Source organism: Drosophila melanogaster, chromosome 3R, assembly GCF_000001215.4.
Source record: "Drosophila melanogaster chromosome 3R".
NCBI lineage: Eukaryota > Metazoa > Arthropoda > Insecta > Diptera > Drosophilidae > Drosophila > Drosophila melanogaster.
This window is the reverse complement of record NT_033777.3, coordinates 25572513-25589371: the sequence shown is the minus strand read 5'-3', so window position 1 is coordinate 25589371 and position 16859 is coordinate 25572513. Positions and strand designations below refer to the sequence as shown.

At 42.6% G+C, this 16859-nt stretch overlaps 2 protein-coding genes, 1 long non-coding RNA gene and 1 other non-coding gene across 9 annotated transcripts in view; 3 read left to right on the top strand and 1 right to left on the bottom strand.

Annotated features, from left to right (window-relative positions):
- Nucleotides 1-16859, bottom strand: part of msi (musashi) — a 92306-nt gene that overhangs the window by 19052 nt on the left and 56395 nt on the right. For 4 of the 6 annotated variants that reach the window (NM_001276031.1, NM_001260374.2, NM_001276030.1 and 1 more), the window contains one exon: nucleotides 14450-14488. The exons of 1 other annotated variant lie outside the window; for it this stretch is intronic. In NM_001276031.1, coding sequence (NP_001262960.1) covers nucleotides 14450-14488 — 39 coding nt within the window. Of the gene's footprint in view, nucleotides 1-4597; nucleotides 5154-13074; nucleotides 13095-14449; nucleotides 14489-16859 lie in introns of those variants that run through there. One more of the 6 variants, NM_001276032.1, reaches the window with a different exon arrangement.
- Nucleotides 193-2930, top strand: lncRNA:CR45910 (long non-coding RNA:CR45910). The gene has a single exon (NR_133451.1). It is a non-coding gene; the product is annotated as a long non-coding RNA:CR45910 (long non-coding RNA).
- Nucleotides 414-513, top strand: mir-1000 (mir-1000 stem loop). Its single transcript, NR_048484.1, has one exon. It is a non-coding gene; the product is annotated as a mir-1000 precursor RNA (primary transcript).
- Nucleotides 6193-8149, top strand: CG4582 (uncharacterized protein). Its single transcript, NM_143146.2, has 2 exons — nucleotides 6193-6904; nucleotides 7104-8149. The coding sequence occupies exons 1-2, from the start codon at nucleotides 6408-6410 to the stop codon at nucleotides 7903-7905; spliced, it is 1299 nt and encodes a 432-aa protein (NP_651403.1). The 5' UTR covers nucleotides 6193-6407; the 3' UTR covers nucleotides 7906-8149.

Sequence of the window (16859 nt, the reverse complement as noted above, 5' to 3'; positions counted from 1 at the left end):
GCATTTCCATCGGCGGCATATGCATAAATACCGCTGTGAGCAGGCGAAAAGAGATGGAGCGGTTCGAGTGAAAGGGACGGCTGGTAGCAACCCCCTGAAATCGGGGGAGATATTTTGCAATTGGAATGCGCGCGCAACCCTCGGAAAGCCGACGAAAATCGAGACGATGGTGGCCGCTACCCTGGGCTGCCTTTCAGTCAACTTTGGGTTTCCGTACGTGCAATTTATCCCGGACCGATGACGGATCACACGTACCTCGAAAGCGGGCCACAAACTAACCCAAATCCCTGTTGGATAGTCCCCATCTACTGAGAACACTAGACCCAAGTGAATTGAATAAAGTGCTGCGAAATAAATCACTCCAACTAATTAGGAGATCTAAAAAGGATATATACATATATACCATGAAATCGGACGCTTGCCATTGATATTGTCCTGTCACAGCAGTATTGTAACACTATATTATAGTTTACTGCTGGGTCGGGGCATTAACATTGTTGAGCGTCATTAGCAACGAGCGGCGGACAGGAAAACCTGAGAAAAACGCACGAAAGCGTTCTATTCCGGCTTTGTGGAAAACATACACACATACATGCACGCACGCAGGAGCTCGTCCATTGCGATTGTGTGTGTATATGAGCGACCGGAAAAATCAATTTTCCATTTTTAATTCAAAGCTCACACAGCACAGGACACTCGCACACACACGCACACAACGCACGTGCATGTATATATGAAATGTACTTATATATACGTGTATGTGTGTGTATCGGGCCAAAAAGGGATAAGCAGGATGCTGCAGATTCTGCAGGACAAGCGAGAGGGACTGAGCGTGAGAAAGGGACAGCAGCATCCAGAGAGAGAGAGAGCTAAGAGAGAGATTCCGCATACAGGGATAAATCCCATTTTATGTAGACAAAAGCTGACAAATTAATCAAAATCAGTTAAAAAATTAAACAAAATTATAGTTATTAACCTTGGAAGTAGAGAGTTTGTTGGGACTTTTAGGGACTTCCGACTACTATTTGTATACAAGGCATTTTGAATAGAAGGCCAAAAAATAAGCAACGACCACTCCCTGATTTTTCGTGGAGTTTCTGGGTGGGCTTAAGAAAGGCATTACGGGGGGTGCAGAGGCGTAGCATCCGTTTTTTCCGCCCAGAAAATTGTTGCCAACCCGAAAGGCCGAAAAAGTTCAGAGAAATGTCCAAAAAGTTGCACCAGAATCAGCAGAGCAAAATTCGAGCATCCGAGCATCTTCATCAACAACCCCTAAATATAATCCAAATGCAATGCATTATCTGGGCAAAAGGGGCCGGCATAAGGATACCAAACCAAACAACAAAATCCAAAAGGATGACAAAGAACGATGATGAATTGGGAGATTGAGGGCAGGGCAGGGCAGAGCAGGGACAGCTGAAAAATGGCATTTAAGTGCAGTTCGGCTCGAAAGGTCCTGGGGGGCACCTGGGAATCTCTCGCTAGGGGTGGCTGCTCTCTCTTTCTCTCGAAAATCTCACGTTTCTGCAGTTTGCTGATTATGATGATGATGGCCTAGCTATATGGAACTCAATCCATAAAGAGGGGGTGAGATTCGAAACTTGCCGGCGTGCTATGCACATGCTGTTGCTATTTCATCATTGCCGTTTTGGGCTTATGCCCCTGTCAGCGAGGATCAAAGCAGTTTTGGGCGTTTCTCGGCAGCTGTGCGTCTGTATGCGTGTGTATCTGTGTCCTGTGCCCTGTGTCCTTTGCCTAAATACTTCGAAATTGGCCAAGCGTTTGTTGTGCACATTAAATTGACAACGCTTAGCTGTGCTTGAGGTAGCCAAACTGTTTCTACATGCGAAAAGGGTTCTCAAATCATCCTGTGCATCCTTGTGCCATGATTAAGGATTAAGGGTTGCTGCATTTAATATGCAACGACGGATGTGAAGTGCTTTTGTTTGAAGCGAAAATGTCACAGTTGACATGCAAGCCATGAGTTGGAATACTTAATTCGCAGAGGATTACTCATCTACATTTTACAGCATTTCGAAGGGATTATCTGCATGTTGCATAATGGCTTCATATTAAACATGTTTATTTTTATCCAAATACACAGGATTCTCATAGGAAGAGCACTTGATTAAGGACGATGTCATTTTACCTAAATAAACTTGTCAATGAGTTCATTAATTTTTAGTCATAAATCCTTTCTATGTTGCCTGACAACCTATATATTTAGAGAACCCTCCATTAGCCCCTTTAAATAATTAATTGTCAAAATAAAACAAAAAAAAAAAGAGGAACCAGTTTCAGACACAAAAAACAATAAACGGAAGCTGGCGATAAAAAGTGCGGAAATTACGTTGACCTAAAAATAAAATTGCCAACCAAGTTTGCCGGCATTGCCACCTAGACAAACACATAGAAGGGTACAAGAGAAAAAGAGAGAGAGAGGGAAGGGTACGGAGAGAGAGACGGCAGGATACGCACTTGCACTCATGCACCTCAAAAAACATGAAAAGGTAAACGCTCAACTCACACAAACGCACATGACATCAAAAGAACCGGCAGTGGATTCGTCAGGGATAAGAAGGATATATATGTGGACAAGGGTCCTTTCGAGGCTGGCTGTGCACGTAAATGCGTGGAAGAGCTGAAGAAGCGAAGGGTTAAGGTAAGTGGTTCCCAGTAACCACCGACGACGACACGTCCTCCACCCACAGCCATATGCAAATTGTCGGTGCTTTTGTGAGCTTATTAAGTGCTTGAAAGTGCATTACAAAAAATATACGCCCACACGCAGTGCAGAGGAGGGGATGAACGTTGGACGGGAGGAATGGGGGATCAAGGACCTGCGGCCGGAAAAATGCTTTCAAGTCAACCCACTCGGAAATGAGAACCCGGCAACGGTTGCTCCCTTTTCTCGCTCTCTTACGCCGAATGACAGCATCGAAATGAGCGACTACATAGAGAGAAATTCAAGACCAATATTGTATCTTCCACGAGAAAGAACTAAACTATTAACTAATAATATATATTTGAAAAGAACTTACGATTTACACGATCCAAGATATTTAAAAATTATGGCAACTAGGGGGGTTTCGCTCCTTGAGCATAGCAAACATAATAGCTCCGCCCAACGCACACATGTGGTGCTTACAAAACTTTTCCCGGTTTGGGTGTAATTTGCTAATTAAAAGGTGTGACAAAAGTGGGGCCAGCGCCCCATAAAAAGTCTCAAATTACCGAAAGCATCCTTCAACAAGTAAGTGACAAGGACAGTTGGCCAGGAGTCATAGACCACAACCCAGATGTTTGCTCATTTGCATACAATATCGTCTCAGGTGAAACGGGGAGTCCTGCGTGGAGGAGCAAGAGATGGGTGAAAGCGCCATTGAAGACGCCACTTGAGGATGTCAGGCAAGCCAGACATCGTTGGCAAGTGGCCACTTAGGCGTCTGAAGGACTCTGCAGAGCCGGAAATTCCTCTGGGCTCTCTGTTTCTCTCAAGGAAATTAACAAACAGGATGCTTGTACTTACAACTGGCAATTGGAATCATTTACCAAAAATTCGCGGAGCAGTTGAGAACTTTTAATTATTACAACTAGAGCAATAATTGGCATTTCGGAGGAGAGCACTAGCTAAATTTAAAACAAAAAATATTTAGTGCTTACAAGAAATTTTCAAAAAAATAGTAAGATTTTTTAAAAACCAAGAGGAAATCCTATAGCTTTAAAAGTCTTGAATTAAGGACGTCTATAAAGCTTGTACAAAAGCACAAAACCTTTCGAGCTTAGTCGGAGAGCTTTTTTCTGATGGGGAAGTTCACTTCAATTATGGATAACAGGAATCCAGGACACCTAACAAATCAAAGTCCATAAGCTTTTTAAAAAGCTTTTTGGAGAGCTTTGCTATCCATCGACGGATAAAGGATGCAACTGTTAGCTTTAACAGATGCTGTGCAGAGTTAATACATTAGTTTAACATTTGCATATTTAAATAAATTGAATAAAACAGCATAGAACAGCATTGATTGGAATTTCTGCTCGAAAACCTCTAATGATGAATTTAATAATACAAATTAGAATAGCCACCACTATAGTTCACATTTTAATAAACAATTTGAAGAGGCGCTTCCTTTGCTAGTCATCAAATTTGATGTCAAAAGCCTCACTCAGCCCTAACTGATGTAACAAATTCGTTTATGCCGCTCATTGTTTACCCACAACAGCAACAAAGCCACAAAGTACGTGCATGGGGAATATCAGGCTGAGTCAGCTTCTTTGAGCCGACGCATCCTGCTTATGCTCGCAGGATGCAGTGCGACAAGTGCCACTTGAGAAAATGCTTCTTTTTTAGCGATGGGGCATACCCATCCGCTAGCATGAAGGGTGCACACTCGACTGGTAAATGCTGACACCAAAGACCGGCTCAAGTATTTTGCGGGCAAATAGTCCAGAGGACGGGACACTACACCCATCTACCCATCCACACACACCCGGCATGTGCCCACATCCTTAACCAGTCTGAATATGCTCGTAATAAAAGTCACTCGAGTGACATTTTTGAGCTTGCGGCCATAAAGTAAAAGGCAAACAAAGCTCAGACTGCTGGAGTTCCTTTTTCAGTCGCTGTTTTTAATCGATTATTGTCGCGTTATTGTTTTTTATCCCCCATCTCTGCGATGGCAAACAAATCCTGTCTGAGTGTCGCATTGCAACAACAATGGGCATGCTGCAAAAAATGCAAATGCAGAAGTCCCAGCACAAAAGATTGTACATTGAACTTGTGCCGTATCATCATCATCTCTTCGGGGGCGGAAGTGATTTTACGGGGGGGCGAATTGAAATGTCCTCGCATGCTCCGTGACATCATATTCAATATACGCGCACATAATCCCGATAAGAGCGGGGTCTGAGATATGGTTACCTTCGTTTATCTTTCCCTGCTCCTGAGGCTTTTATTTCTACCCTACATCACGCTGTTCTCGTTGTTTTCGTCACGTTTTGCGATCGGCGATAAACCCAATGGAAAACAGCTATGTCCTGCAGCAGGTCCTTCGTCGTCGTTCTTATTTTCAGGCAAGAAATGCACGCGCCGGATGTCGTTAAAATGGCGACCGCCACTTCCGGTTGGCGGAATTCGCGGAAATATGTGAACTTACCTGGAAAGTAAACAAGAAGAAATGTGCAAATTTTCGATTAGTATGTTTATGCCGCAGGCTTAAGAAAATATTTTTTTGTGGGGAAAACACAATCACAAGATTGAGATACATAGTGTTTTAAATATAAAGAGAATGTTAAATCGAATTGTGGCTTGTTGAAATGTTCTTGCATTCAGTTCAATAGCGTTTCATAAAAGTTGGTAGCACGTGTTAAAACGATTTATTTTATTTATTTTAAATACTTTTGTTATTTCCGTCCGTAATGAACGAGTATTTGTGTTATTTAACTATACATTCAGAAATATTTTAGGCCAGTATATTGACCTATCCCAAAAAAGATTGAACTCCCGTCATCGAGTGCTAAATGGTACAAAAACTTGGTCAGTGGCACAGATTCCTCTCTTGCGCTTCCCCTTCCCATGACCACTTACTACCAGAACTTTTGTTGACCCAACAGATTAACAGCTAATGGGAGGGCACTCTTCCAGTAATTCCCGTCAACTCAGGCATTAACAATTACTTCTCGTTAAGAGAAATCATCGAAGATGAGAGTGAGAAAAAGTGTGAAGTTCTGCATATTAATAAGCCGAAAAATGAAAATGGTCAAAATATTGTGGTAAATGCCTGGCTTTCGTTCAGTACAATTCAGTTCGGAATTCCAGTTCGTCGAGGAAAGATCAGATTTTGAAAATATGGGAAATGTTGGACATTTGGCAGTCGTTTTGCAGGCAGGTGACTATCATCAGCATCATGAACTGCGGGAGCAACAGTAATGTACACGGACAGAAAATATCAGAAAATGTTGTTGTCAATTGATCAAAAACTAAGTGTTGTGTCACTTTTGAGAAAGTTTATGCATAATAAAATCTTTTTTAAGACTTAATTAAACAGTGCTATGAAAATGTGAAAAATCATAAAAAAAACACCTTTTTAAAAATCAATGATTTCTGGTTTTTCTTTGTGTGCCTTACTCATTTGCGGATTGGTCTAGTTGCACAGTTTCGAGACTAATGCATTTTCATTTCGTTGACACCAGTTTGTTTGTGGCTCGCTGCAGCAAAGCTGAAAGCGTCTGATTACAGGCCTGGTTTTGAGGACTATAATGTCGCTGCAGACAACAATCAATTGCAGCAGGAGGAGAAGGTGATGACTATGGCGATGGCGATGACTCCGGCGAAGACGAATCCGAGCCCGAGACCCGCAGTGCAAGTAAAAGTGACAAATGAAGTGGAAAGTGCCCTCAGAATGGGAACAATGATGATGCGGATGAGAAATCGGGGCGGTAAGCGGTTGCAGGCAAACTACTTTGACACACAAATGCCACTGCTGTCGTCTGGCCTAATGAGTCCCGGCCAGCTGCCAATATTGGATGAGCAGCATGGGCGGCAGGAGCAATTGGAGAGGCATTACTTGGCCCACGGGCCCAGTTCGGTTGAACAGCAATTACTCCGCCTGCAGCCGGACTACAAATTGCTGTACAGTGCCGAGCACCACACCTACTTCCACCTGCATACCCTGGTCCCGCAGGACAATGCCAACCGCCAGACAGGACCATTGAAATCCGAGAAGGAATCGCCACATCGCCGGCTATTCCAGCAGGTTGTGGGCAACACGCTGACCGCCGCCTTTGGCCTAAACGTGATGAACAAGGGGGACCAGGAACAGAACCAGCAGTTCACCAGCGAACCGGTGAATCTCTACGATGCCGCCTCGTTGCGCCGGTCTCGCTTCAGTCCCTTCAATCCCACCAGGTGAGTGCAGCCGGATGAAAGCTACCCGACCATTATCTGTGAGTTTTGAGAGCCATTTCGATAGCCAATTTCGGTTTTAAAGGCCCTACGGCCAATGGAAACTTGTTTTATTGTATACAAACGTATTGGGGTTGCACTCAAGAATTATATGATTAAGATATTTCATTCAAAGTTCAAAATAATATATCATACTTTTCAGAATCCTCATTCACGGCTGGTTGGGTAATGAAAATGCTAACATGTACAACGAGCTATTGCCAGCTTACTTTGATCTGAGAAATGGCAACTACAACATCTTCACTGTGGACTGGGGACGTGGAGCCATAGCGGACTACATAACGGCCAGCTATAGGGTCAAGCCGGTGGGTCAGGTTTTGGCCAAGTTCGTGGACTTCCTGCATCAGGAGGCGGGAATGCGTTTCGAGGATCTTCAGCTCGTCGGATTCAGCATGGGCGCACATGTGGCGGGACTGGCAGGCAAACATTTGCAGACCGGTCGCCTTCGGATGATCCGAGCTTTGGATCCGGCTCTACCCTTCTTTCGGTATGCCAAACCAAAGGAGCGGCTGACCGCCGAGGATGCCGACTATGTGGAGGTGCTGCACACCAGTGTGGGCAGCTATGGATTTGATCGACCCGTGGGTCATGTGGATTTCTATGCCAACTGGGGCAGCCAGCAACCAGGTTGCTTTTGGCATGAATGCAGCCATTGGAGGGCATTTATGCTGTTTGCCGAGAGTCTGGCAAGGGATCAGGCAACGGGCTTCTTATCCCAGGGCTGTCCAGCTGCTGAATGGCAGCAGTTGACCCGATTCCATCGCTGCCCAAAGGACACCGGAGTTATGCAGACCATGGGCGGGGATTTGGCCAACGTGTCGGCGGAGTTCTTGGCCCAAAGACAGGGTGTCTATTATTTCCAAACAAACGACCAGCCACCCTATGTTTTAGCGCAAAATGCAAGCTCGAAAAGGGCGGCACACATACAAGAGAACAAGAAATAAAGAGCGAAATGGCTGAGAGAACGTAATGAGCAAAATGCAAGTGCAGTTCGCGTTTTTATTTCTAATTAGTAAGTGCATGTGTACTATACACACTCACGTGTGTGTATTTGTGCTGTCCCATTTCTAAAAGCCGGCTGGCAAAATTAAAAAATGCTGCCATGTGTAAAATGCTTTTCATGCCAGTCGCAGGCAGTAAAAATAGCAAAAAAAAAGGGAGTAAAATTTATGAAAACATCCATGCAGGAAATAGAAGGAAGAACACAAAACCGAGTGTAGTTCAGTCTGGAAAATCAAAAAAATAGGAACCGAAAAATCTTGTCTGCCAGACAGCTCGGAAAATTAAAAATTGCATTCCCTAAAACTTGTATTAAATGTATTTTGTAACTACCACATATAATAAAATTTAACGAAAATGTAGCAAGCCATTTTTGTACTGATCAAGCTGTATCTAAGTTAAGTTTGAAGTGTTAAATAAACAAGCCTAATATAAAAGTTGCGAACAACACCAAGCTGAGTAAAAAAGCTTTGTAAAAACAATGAAAAACTTCTCGTGAGTCCCCCATTAATGTTTCAGCCTGCATGCTGGCATTATAAATTCAAAAACTTGGCTTAGCCGGCAAGTCAAGGCTTAAATGGCCAAGGTAACACGCTCCTGCAAAACATATAGCACACTTTGGGGCATTGAGACCTTGGTTCTGGCCAAATTGTCGCACGGCTGCCGCTAATGTGATTTTTACGCATCATTTGAGTGAGCAGCAGTCCATTGGCCAAAGGGCACAAAAACGTAGAAAACTTGGCAGCTGGCGATGGATGCCATAGAAAATTACGAGAACAAATATTGGCAAAAGCAAGACAAATATGGCGCACAACATTCCCTTGGGTTGATAAAACGAATGAGAGGAACCGCAAGAGTATTTATTTTGAACATTTTTGTAATATGTTAAGTGTATTTGAATTCGTTTTCCGAGAAATTGCATATATAAAATGTGCTCGCTGAAACTTCACTGACTTGACATGACTGAGAAAAAGTCTATGAAAATATTTAAATAAATTGTATAAAGCTGGCACAACTTCACAAATTGAAATGTATGTGAAAAGTTTGATGCATTTTCCAGGAGATTTCTTTCTTAACCGCATTTTTCCATTGTAAAAGACGTAAACATATTTTCAAATTATTTATCTGTACTAATTCTATATTTTCTTACCACAAAATAGTTTCTAAATAATTCATTTCAATTCAGATAACTCGGATTACTTTTAACTTAGTTGAGAATCTTTGCACTGAATTTAATATTTTTCCTTCCACTGGCTGCCCAAACCGAATTAGCAATCATTCGTTTCCTTTGCAGCAGCACTAATAATTAAATTAGCTCGAGAGAAGCCAAGATATTCACTTTAAGACTGGGGAATTCAACTTTTTTCCTTGGTTAACTACTCTGATTATTTCCTTCAGGGCAGACAAAAGAATCGAGTGCAAAACGAATCGAATAAAACCCGCCGACTGTTGCCAGTTGTGCACTGCAAAGCAAACTGAAAATGTTCTCAGCCAAATGGAAAAACTACAAAAAAAAAGAAGGCAAAAAAAGATGGCTAATTTGTGTCGCGTCTTCCAGCGAAGGGTTGTAAATCGGGGGGGAAGTGGTTGGATCGTGGGTGATTTGAGGTGGGGTGTCAGAGGAGGTGGAGGTTACTCTGGGAAGCCTATGAAATGTGGCCCGCACTTGAGCCAAAGAGTTGACGCACAAACTGCAGCAACACTGAGCTGAAAACCCGAACGGAAAACTGAGCTGAGCGCTCAGACAATGCATTCCTAATTCCTGCCAGAGGGTGGGAAATTGACGGGAGATGGGTTTGGGAGCCACGCCCACCAGTGCACAGAAAGTAAAAGAATAGTTATAAAAACTTATTGAATATATAGTATGAATAATACAAGCAATGTATGATGATTATCACACACATGCTTTACAACTTCGTTTATTTTCCAAATGACTTAAGACCTTTTCATTTTTAATTTAAAATGTTTTCCGTGTAGTAAGAGTTTTATGCTTGTTCCTTTTTGGAACTGGCAGCACATCAAACCGAACTGAGTGCAGGTCCCCAAGAAGCAGTCATAAAGTGTCGCGTTCCGTGTTTCCGTTCCGGTTGCCTCCCACTTACCACCACCCACATACCCACCTGCCAGCTGAAGCTCACCCCTTAACCCGCCTTGGCTTCCGGCGCACGCACCCAAACGGACGGATAAGTTTGCCAGCTGTTTGTCTCCGGCAGAAAGCGCATACTACTTTGCCCACAAGCAGAACTGCTCTCAGTAATAAGCAGGCGGATTAGCCGCGCTATTCATCTGCTCATCTCAGGGGGTGGGGGGAAGAACCAGGAGCTTTCGCGTCCTGGGAATCTGTCCTGTATTGGCAGCTTAGTACACAAAGCCACCGTCGGAACACTTGGGAAATCTCAAGTGTAGGCCTCTAATACGTCTGAGCCCAGTAATGCCCGCCATCCTCCAACTTAACTATTTAAATCACTTATTCTGCTTATCACTGTGCGCTCTCTTTAGTAAGTAAAGTTTAAAAGTTTAAACACTCGCATCCTCATATGCATAGCTCTTCAAGTTATTAAATTGTGAAACATTTTTGCTATTGTTTTAACCCCAAGAGTTAACCTTGCTTTGTAACTCGCTCCTGAAAAGCTGCAAGTGAAACTAGGGGGAAACGTCCGGCTGAATGGGGCGCAACCAATGTTTGACAAGATTGTGGCCAAAAAAAGTGGAAAACCCCGCATCCATGTGGGTGTGAAAAGATGCCCGACAACAGCAACAGCAGGTGGCCTTGAGAGGTGGAGGTAGAGCTCCGTTGTCAACACACACAGTTGGTGGTCCTCTTGGCTAGGTGACCAACGGAACGTTTATTTAATTGAAAGGTCAGTCGGTAGGATACAGTTGCCTAAACCGTTTTGGGGTGGAGAACCACAACGGCGAACGAAACAAAAGGTTGATTAAAGGCAAAGTGAAGAACACAATGGTAGGTGGAATAGGATTAGTTGCTGGAAAGGATTTCAATGGATGTGGAAATACTTGAGTGTACTAAATTCAGTGAGTCCAGATATAGCCAGCAAGATGACAAAATACGTAGAAATGGTGTAAGCCAGCTAATGAAAAGGAAACAGTTTCAGTATTCACTTAAAATAGCTGCACTTATAAACTGGGTCAACTTATGTTCTCTTGAACATTTCTAAAAAAAACCACTTGGCACCCAAATTGGGCTAACTATCAAATCAAAGTAGCGGGTAACAATTACATCACTTTGCAGACAATGCCGTAGGGAACAAGGACATTTGGCTTTTCGTGGGGCCAGGACGCTGCACTTATATCCAAAACTCGCTCAAACAATTAGCTCAAAAGGTGAGGTTGAGGTCGATAGGTGTGGTGGGGATTTGGGTGTTTGTGACTCACAACGCGGCGTCGTCAACTGAAGCCCTATGAAAAAGTTTCAGTTTTTGCGCAAACAAATTGGATTATTCGATTACGTGTTTGTACAAGCGCAGTGGAATATCGCTCACGGGGGTTGTCGGTGGGACCAAAGGGGCTGAGGTGCGGAAAAGCAGGTGAGTTTCAGGTGGAAGGGGGCTGGGTACAAGGTGGGCTGAGGTTGGATTGTAAAGCGGCCAAGGGAACAAGTTTTTAAGGGCACCTTTGGGGTTCGGTTTCTTTTTTTGCACGTAGGGGTTGCAGTTCTCTTGTTTGATTTTGATTTATTTGGCATTTGTTTGCCAATTGGCAAATGTTTGCCAGTCTATAGAGAGCAGAAATGTAATCTATTATGGATGGGCGGCATCTTTGCTGGCTGGAAAATCGAAATTTGTAATTGGATTTATTATTGCAGAAACTTTTCTATCGATTTTCTAAGGTTTTCAAGGGTTAATACTAATTATTTCGATAACTGATGCTAACTGATAACTAACTATACCCCATACGACTTTAAGCTACTGCATTGTTGCCCCATAAGGGTGCCTAAAAATAAAGTCCAACCAACTGAGCGGCGCCCAAATTGAAAGTCAATATAGTGAACAGTTGGCAAACACCTCGTGCTGCCAGCAACTGAAATTTATTGTTACAAACTGGCTTAATTGCTGGCCAACTGGTGGAAGGGGCTTTTAAAATTCTGCCCAACTCTTTTCTAAGCTTTTATTGAACGTGGAACCTGGGTGTTTTGTGTGTGTGTGTGAGTGTGTGTGGGATGTCTGGGCACTTTGATTGCTTGCTTTTAAAATGAATTTTATATAGTGGCTTTGGCCAGGTGTTTGACATTTGTGCAATATGTGGAGGACGGTGCTCTTATTTATTTTGCTTTTAATTTCTTGTTCGCCATTGAGCGGCCCGCAGCTGTCAGTTTGCCTGTCAGATGGTGCGTATGAGTGATTTTTAATTTAAATTTAAATCAAACGAAAGGAATAACTCAAAAGGCAGCAAGCAAGTAACACATACATCCTTGCTCTAATGAAACTCAAGGCAGCCCGCAGCTAAGAAGAACTCCAAAATCAACAAACTAGTGGCAAAATGGCGCAAAATGGGCGTCCGAGCAAAGTGTGAATCACAAAAGTTTGGGCCACTGGGTGGCTGAGGAACAACATGTGCGAGTTATGTGCAATCGATAAACTCGAGCGGAGCGTATTTTGCTGACGGCTGACAATTAACCCCTTACGTGCCAATTGGTAGCTAAATAAATTAACCCACATACACACAAACACAGGCGCATCGTTGCCAACAACAAAGTCAGCAAAAATCTTGGCATTTTAATTGGCCCTGCCGACGCCTTGAAGTTGGCCATAAAAAAGTTTGCTAACAGTCAACTTCAAAGGCTTTAACGGAAGCATAACCTTAATGCGAAGCGCCTTGAAAGTTGGGTAAACTTGAACAGTTCTGGAAAAGTGAGGTAATTAAATTGGGCCCTTTGTTTACATTTTCCAGAGCACCCTTCTCATGCTTTTCCCGGTAATGAAAATTAATCAAGCATACGCCATGTGTGACATGGGTGAGGGCTTTTGAATGGTCAAAAGTAAGGAAACTTTCAAAATGGCACAATTTAAATATTTATGGTTATTGAAGAAAATGTGTTAGTACTATGACTCCCAGTATTAAAAACGAATGTAAAAATATACAAGAGGATTGCTTACCGGACGAAAACTTTCGATATCCCAATAAAAATATATAAATCGCCCCAGAAAAACCCACACAAAAGTCGGAAAAGTTACTTTACTTGCCATTAAGCTTGACAGTCGATTCAGGGCACTCTTACACTAACATGTGCCAGACGTGCTCGGCTCGTTTCCTTTTGTGTTAAGCAAAGATCCTGGCTATCAACCCACTGGATTTTCCGCCCATCGCCTGACACAATACGTATTGAACGATTCTACATTATAATTCATTGAGCGAGCAACGCGATTTTTGGCATTCCTCAACTGAGCTACAATTCCCCGGAGAGTTGAGTAAAGTGATGTAAAAATGGAGGAAATGGAGGGAAGGGAACCCCCATTACTTTTAACAATGACATTCGGTGACCCCACAATGCCCCTTCCTCCCCATTTCCACCTGCCCCCTCTGAGAGCAAACATTGTGCAAAATGTGCATATGCCAGAGGGCTGCTGTGAGTTTTCCCGAGCTCCACAAACATTCCCCACCGCAATTTTTGTCGTTTGTTGGCATTTTACTTCCCCAGTCTCACTCACTGGCTTTCTCTGTCACTTTTTTATTTACTCTGATTTTTATACATGAGTTTGTATTTCATTTCGTATCATACGCATACTACGGTAACGAACAAAGCACTTGGGGAAAAAAATTAAGCAATTTAAAGCGGGCAGCTTGCAAAAAACATATGCGCGAAGTAAGCAAATAAACCCATCGATTTACACTAATTGTTTGATTGTTTTCACCATGAAATGGTAGTTTAATTGCTGGCACTTTAATCGTTGAAATATTTTAAAAGCTCGACGCGTTTTTCTTTTTTTTGGCTGATAATCCAGCAAGTTGGAAAAAAAAGTGTAGTAAGACTAGAAAAACTATCTTTTCAGCTTATAATATAAAAAGAATTCATTAAAGCGACACATTTAAACATTAGAATAGTAATGACCACTCCAATTTTAAACAAAGTTGAAACCAACTTCAATGTTTCCACTTTCCCTGGGGAGTTTGGCTAAACTTTTGTTTCGGTTTTTATTTTGTATGCCAATTATAAAGGACGTACGAGCTGCCAAAGGCGAGAGTCAAGTTAAAGCGGGGTCTGGGATTTTCGGAAGCCACACGGCCAAAGTTTGATTAAATTTGTATTTGAATTTTTGCTCGTAAAGTTTGCTTTTAAAGTTTCCCCACAGCCCACATAATGAATCGATAATGAATTTAATCCGTGTGTGTGAAAGGATACATTATGGCAGTGAGTCAATCACAATGCAAGTATAATATGATCAGGGCTTAAAGCCTCTGTGGCGGACCCTTTTCTTCCTACTATTATTAAATAATATATGAGCATAATTAAGCGTAAGTCCCACGGCTTACCCGGCATATAGAGAAGTGGCGTTCATCTCCGATACTGACCTGCAAAAGACAAAGAGCAGAGTGGAAAAGAAAACGTGATTATAGTACGGTCAATTATAAGTTTTCAGTTCATCGAGGGTCTAGTACGGGTAAAAGCTAAATATAATGACGAAAAAACAGCAACACGAGCAACAACTTCAACTACGTTTAACTAGGAAATTAAGTTGTCTGTTTATTTATTTATTTATTTTTTTTTTTTTCTTTGCGAGTGAAAGCGAGTCCTGCACCAACAGCTTACGGGCTAAAGTCAATTTTTGCCGTAAATTGCATTTCCCTTCGAGGGTTAGACGATATCCCCGGGCCAAAGAGGCAAGAGTGAGTGGAAAATCCGCACAGCTGATAGGTAAAGCGCAACAAAAGTACCAAGCAAAAAAGGCGGGTATAAAATGTAAAAGCGGAAGTTTAAGTTCTTCCTTTCCAGCGACGGATAAAAGTTGATCAACATCAGGGGTCAGACGGCTGCCTGGCTGGTGTCCATCAAAAACTCGGAGCGAAAGCTGCATAAAACCATATGAAATGCCAAGTTGAAGTGGTAGTTTTCACGGAAATATATCAATCAGTCAAGTCAACAAATGGGTGCAATTCATCAACAGATGTGAATCCAATAATAAACATTATTTTGCTCAAATATTTATCAAGAGAAACTTTACCGAACTAGCAAATGAATAATCACAACTTTCAATTGTGCCACTGGGTATAAACTTTGTGATAGGTACTGGGTAATAAGGTAAATTAATTACTCAAACCTTAATTACTCGAGTCAGATAACAAACTTTATACTTCAAACTTTGCCAAATGTGACTCTCTTCGGCCAGATTTCCACGGCTTAGAGGTCAATCGTTTTTCCAGTACAACCTAAGGCTGTGAAATTGTGTTTGAGATAATCTCTGCACTCTGCTGTGCCTTTACTTTGCTGCAAATCAATATCACACTTTGACACAAGTTTCATTAGAGAACATATTGATCCTGGGAAAGCAGAAGTTATCCTTCGGCTCGACGAGATGAACAAGAATCTGGGGGGCCAAGTGACGAGATGCACGTGCCAAAAGTCTCAAGTTTAGCTGTTGCTGTGGCTACTCACAAAAAATTCGCCCAAGGCGCTTGCAGGAAAAAAAAGGGCGGGCGGAAAAAGGGCGAGGTGGTATGTGAAAAATTGAGGAAAAGCCGAGTGGGATAAGCAAAAAGATGACGACAGCTTGGGCTTGTCATGGTAAACGCGATGTGAGCGTTTGCTTGGCCTTTGGCAAAGTTTCTTATTGCATGCATGTGGTGCAGAAAAAACGGGAAAATGGGGAAAACTGGGTGGTGGCGAGAAATAGTGTTGCATATTTATGTGTGCACCGACCAACGGACCGTTTGAAGGCTTTTGTAATTAAAAAAAGCAAAATCTTCACCCCAACCAAGCACCTGGCCGTCTACAGTGGACATACAATAAGCTGAACTCCAAGCGGTCAATATTTTTATCAAAATTTAATCATTTAATTATAGCTAGAGGTTGATTCTTTATCAATGATTTAAATTGACTAAAAATATTTATTTATATGCATTTCAGTCTTAAATTCATTCTCAAGACTTAGCTGGACTCTACTGTAAATCTTTTGCCTTTTATGTGGATGAGTTTCCATTTTGTAGTGGCGCTGGAAGGGGGCGGTGGGCGTGGGCTGAAGGATGGAAGAGTCGCAACGCTTAAGGATACTTGTGCAAGATTTATGATGTGTTAGTTTTTTTCGAGTGGAGTTCCTCGCCCAACATGCATATGCATATGCTCAAGCATGCAATTTCTGTTTTCCACTGTTTCACACTCGGTTTTTTTTTTGCTGCCCCCACTACTCTCACGCTTTCCTCGCATTTGGCAAATGGCGCTCAATTTTTTAATGAGCGCGCCGGAAATGTGGAAAATGTCTGCGTGTCTGTGTGGGTAAGTATGTGAGTGTGTGTGTGTGTGTGTGTTCGGGTGTAAGCGTATGGGTGTCACTTTGATTTATGAACATCGGCCTGGCATCCGACAGATTTTGTCATTTTCAGCTGTCGCTCTTTGTGGTGGAAAGTGCGCTTTTAGCCGGGCGCAAAAGAAAATTATTTTTAATGGTCACATGAAGGCGTGAAGTGTCCTCCAACTCGTCCTCCCATTTTGGATATTGATACGTAAGCCCTTCGCCGCAGCACTTAAACTGTATTTACGCACATGCGTCCATTAATCAAACAATTTATCAAAACATGTCACTTGACGGCGCTCAGATGAGTGTAATAATGTGCGAATACTCCTACTATTATCGCTCAACCTAACCGGAAGGAACCGACTTGTGGGCTCAGATTGCTGCCATCGTGTTGGGGCTGTCAATCATGATGGCGACAAGGATCGTTTATTGTC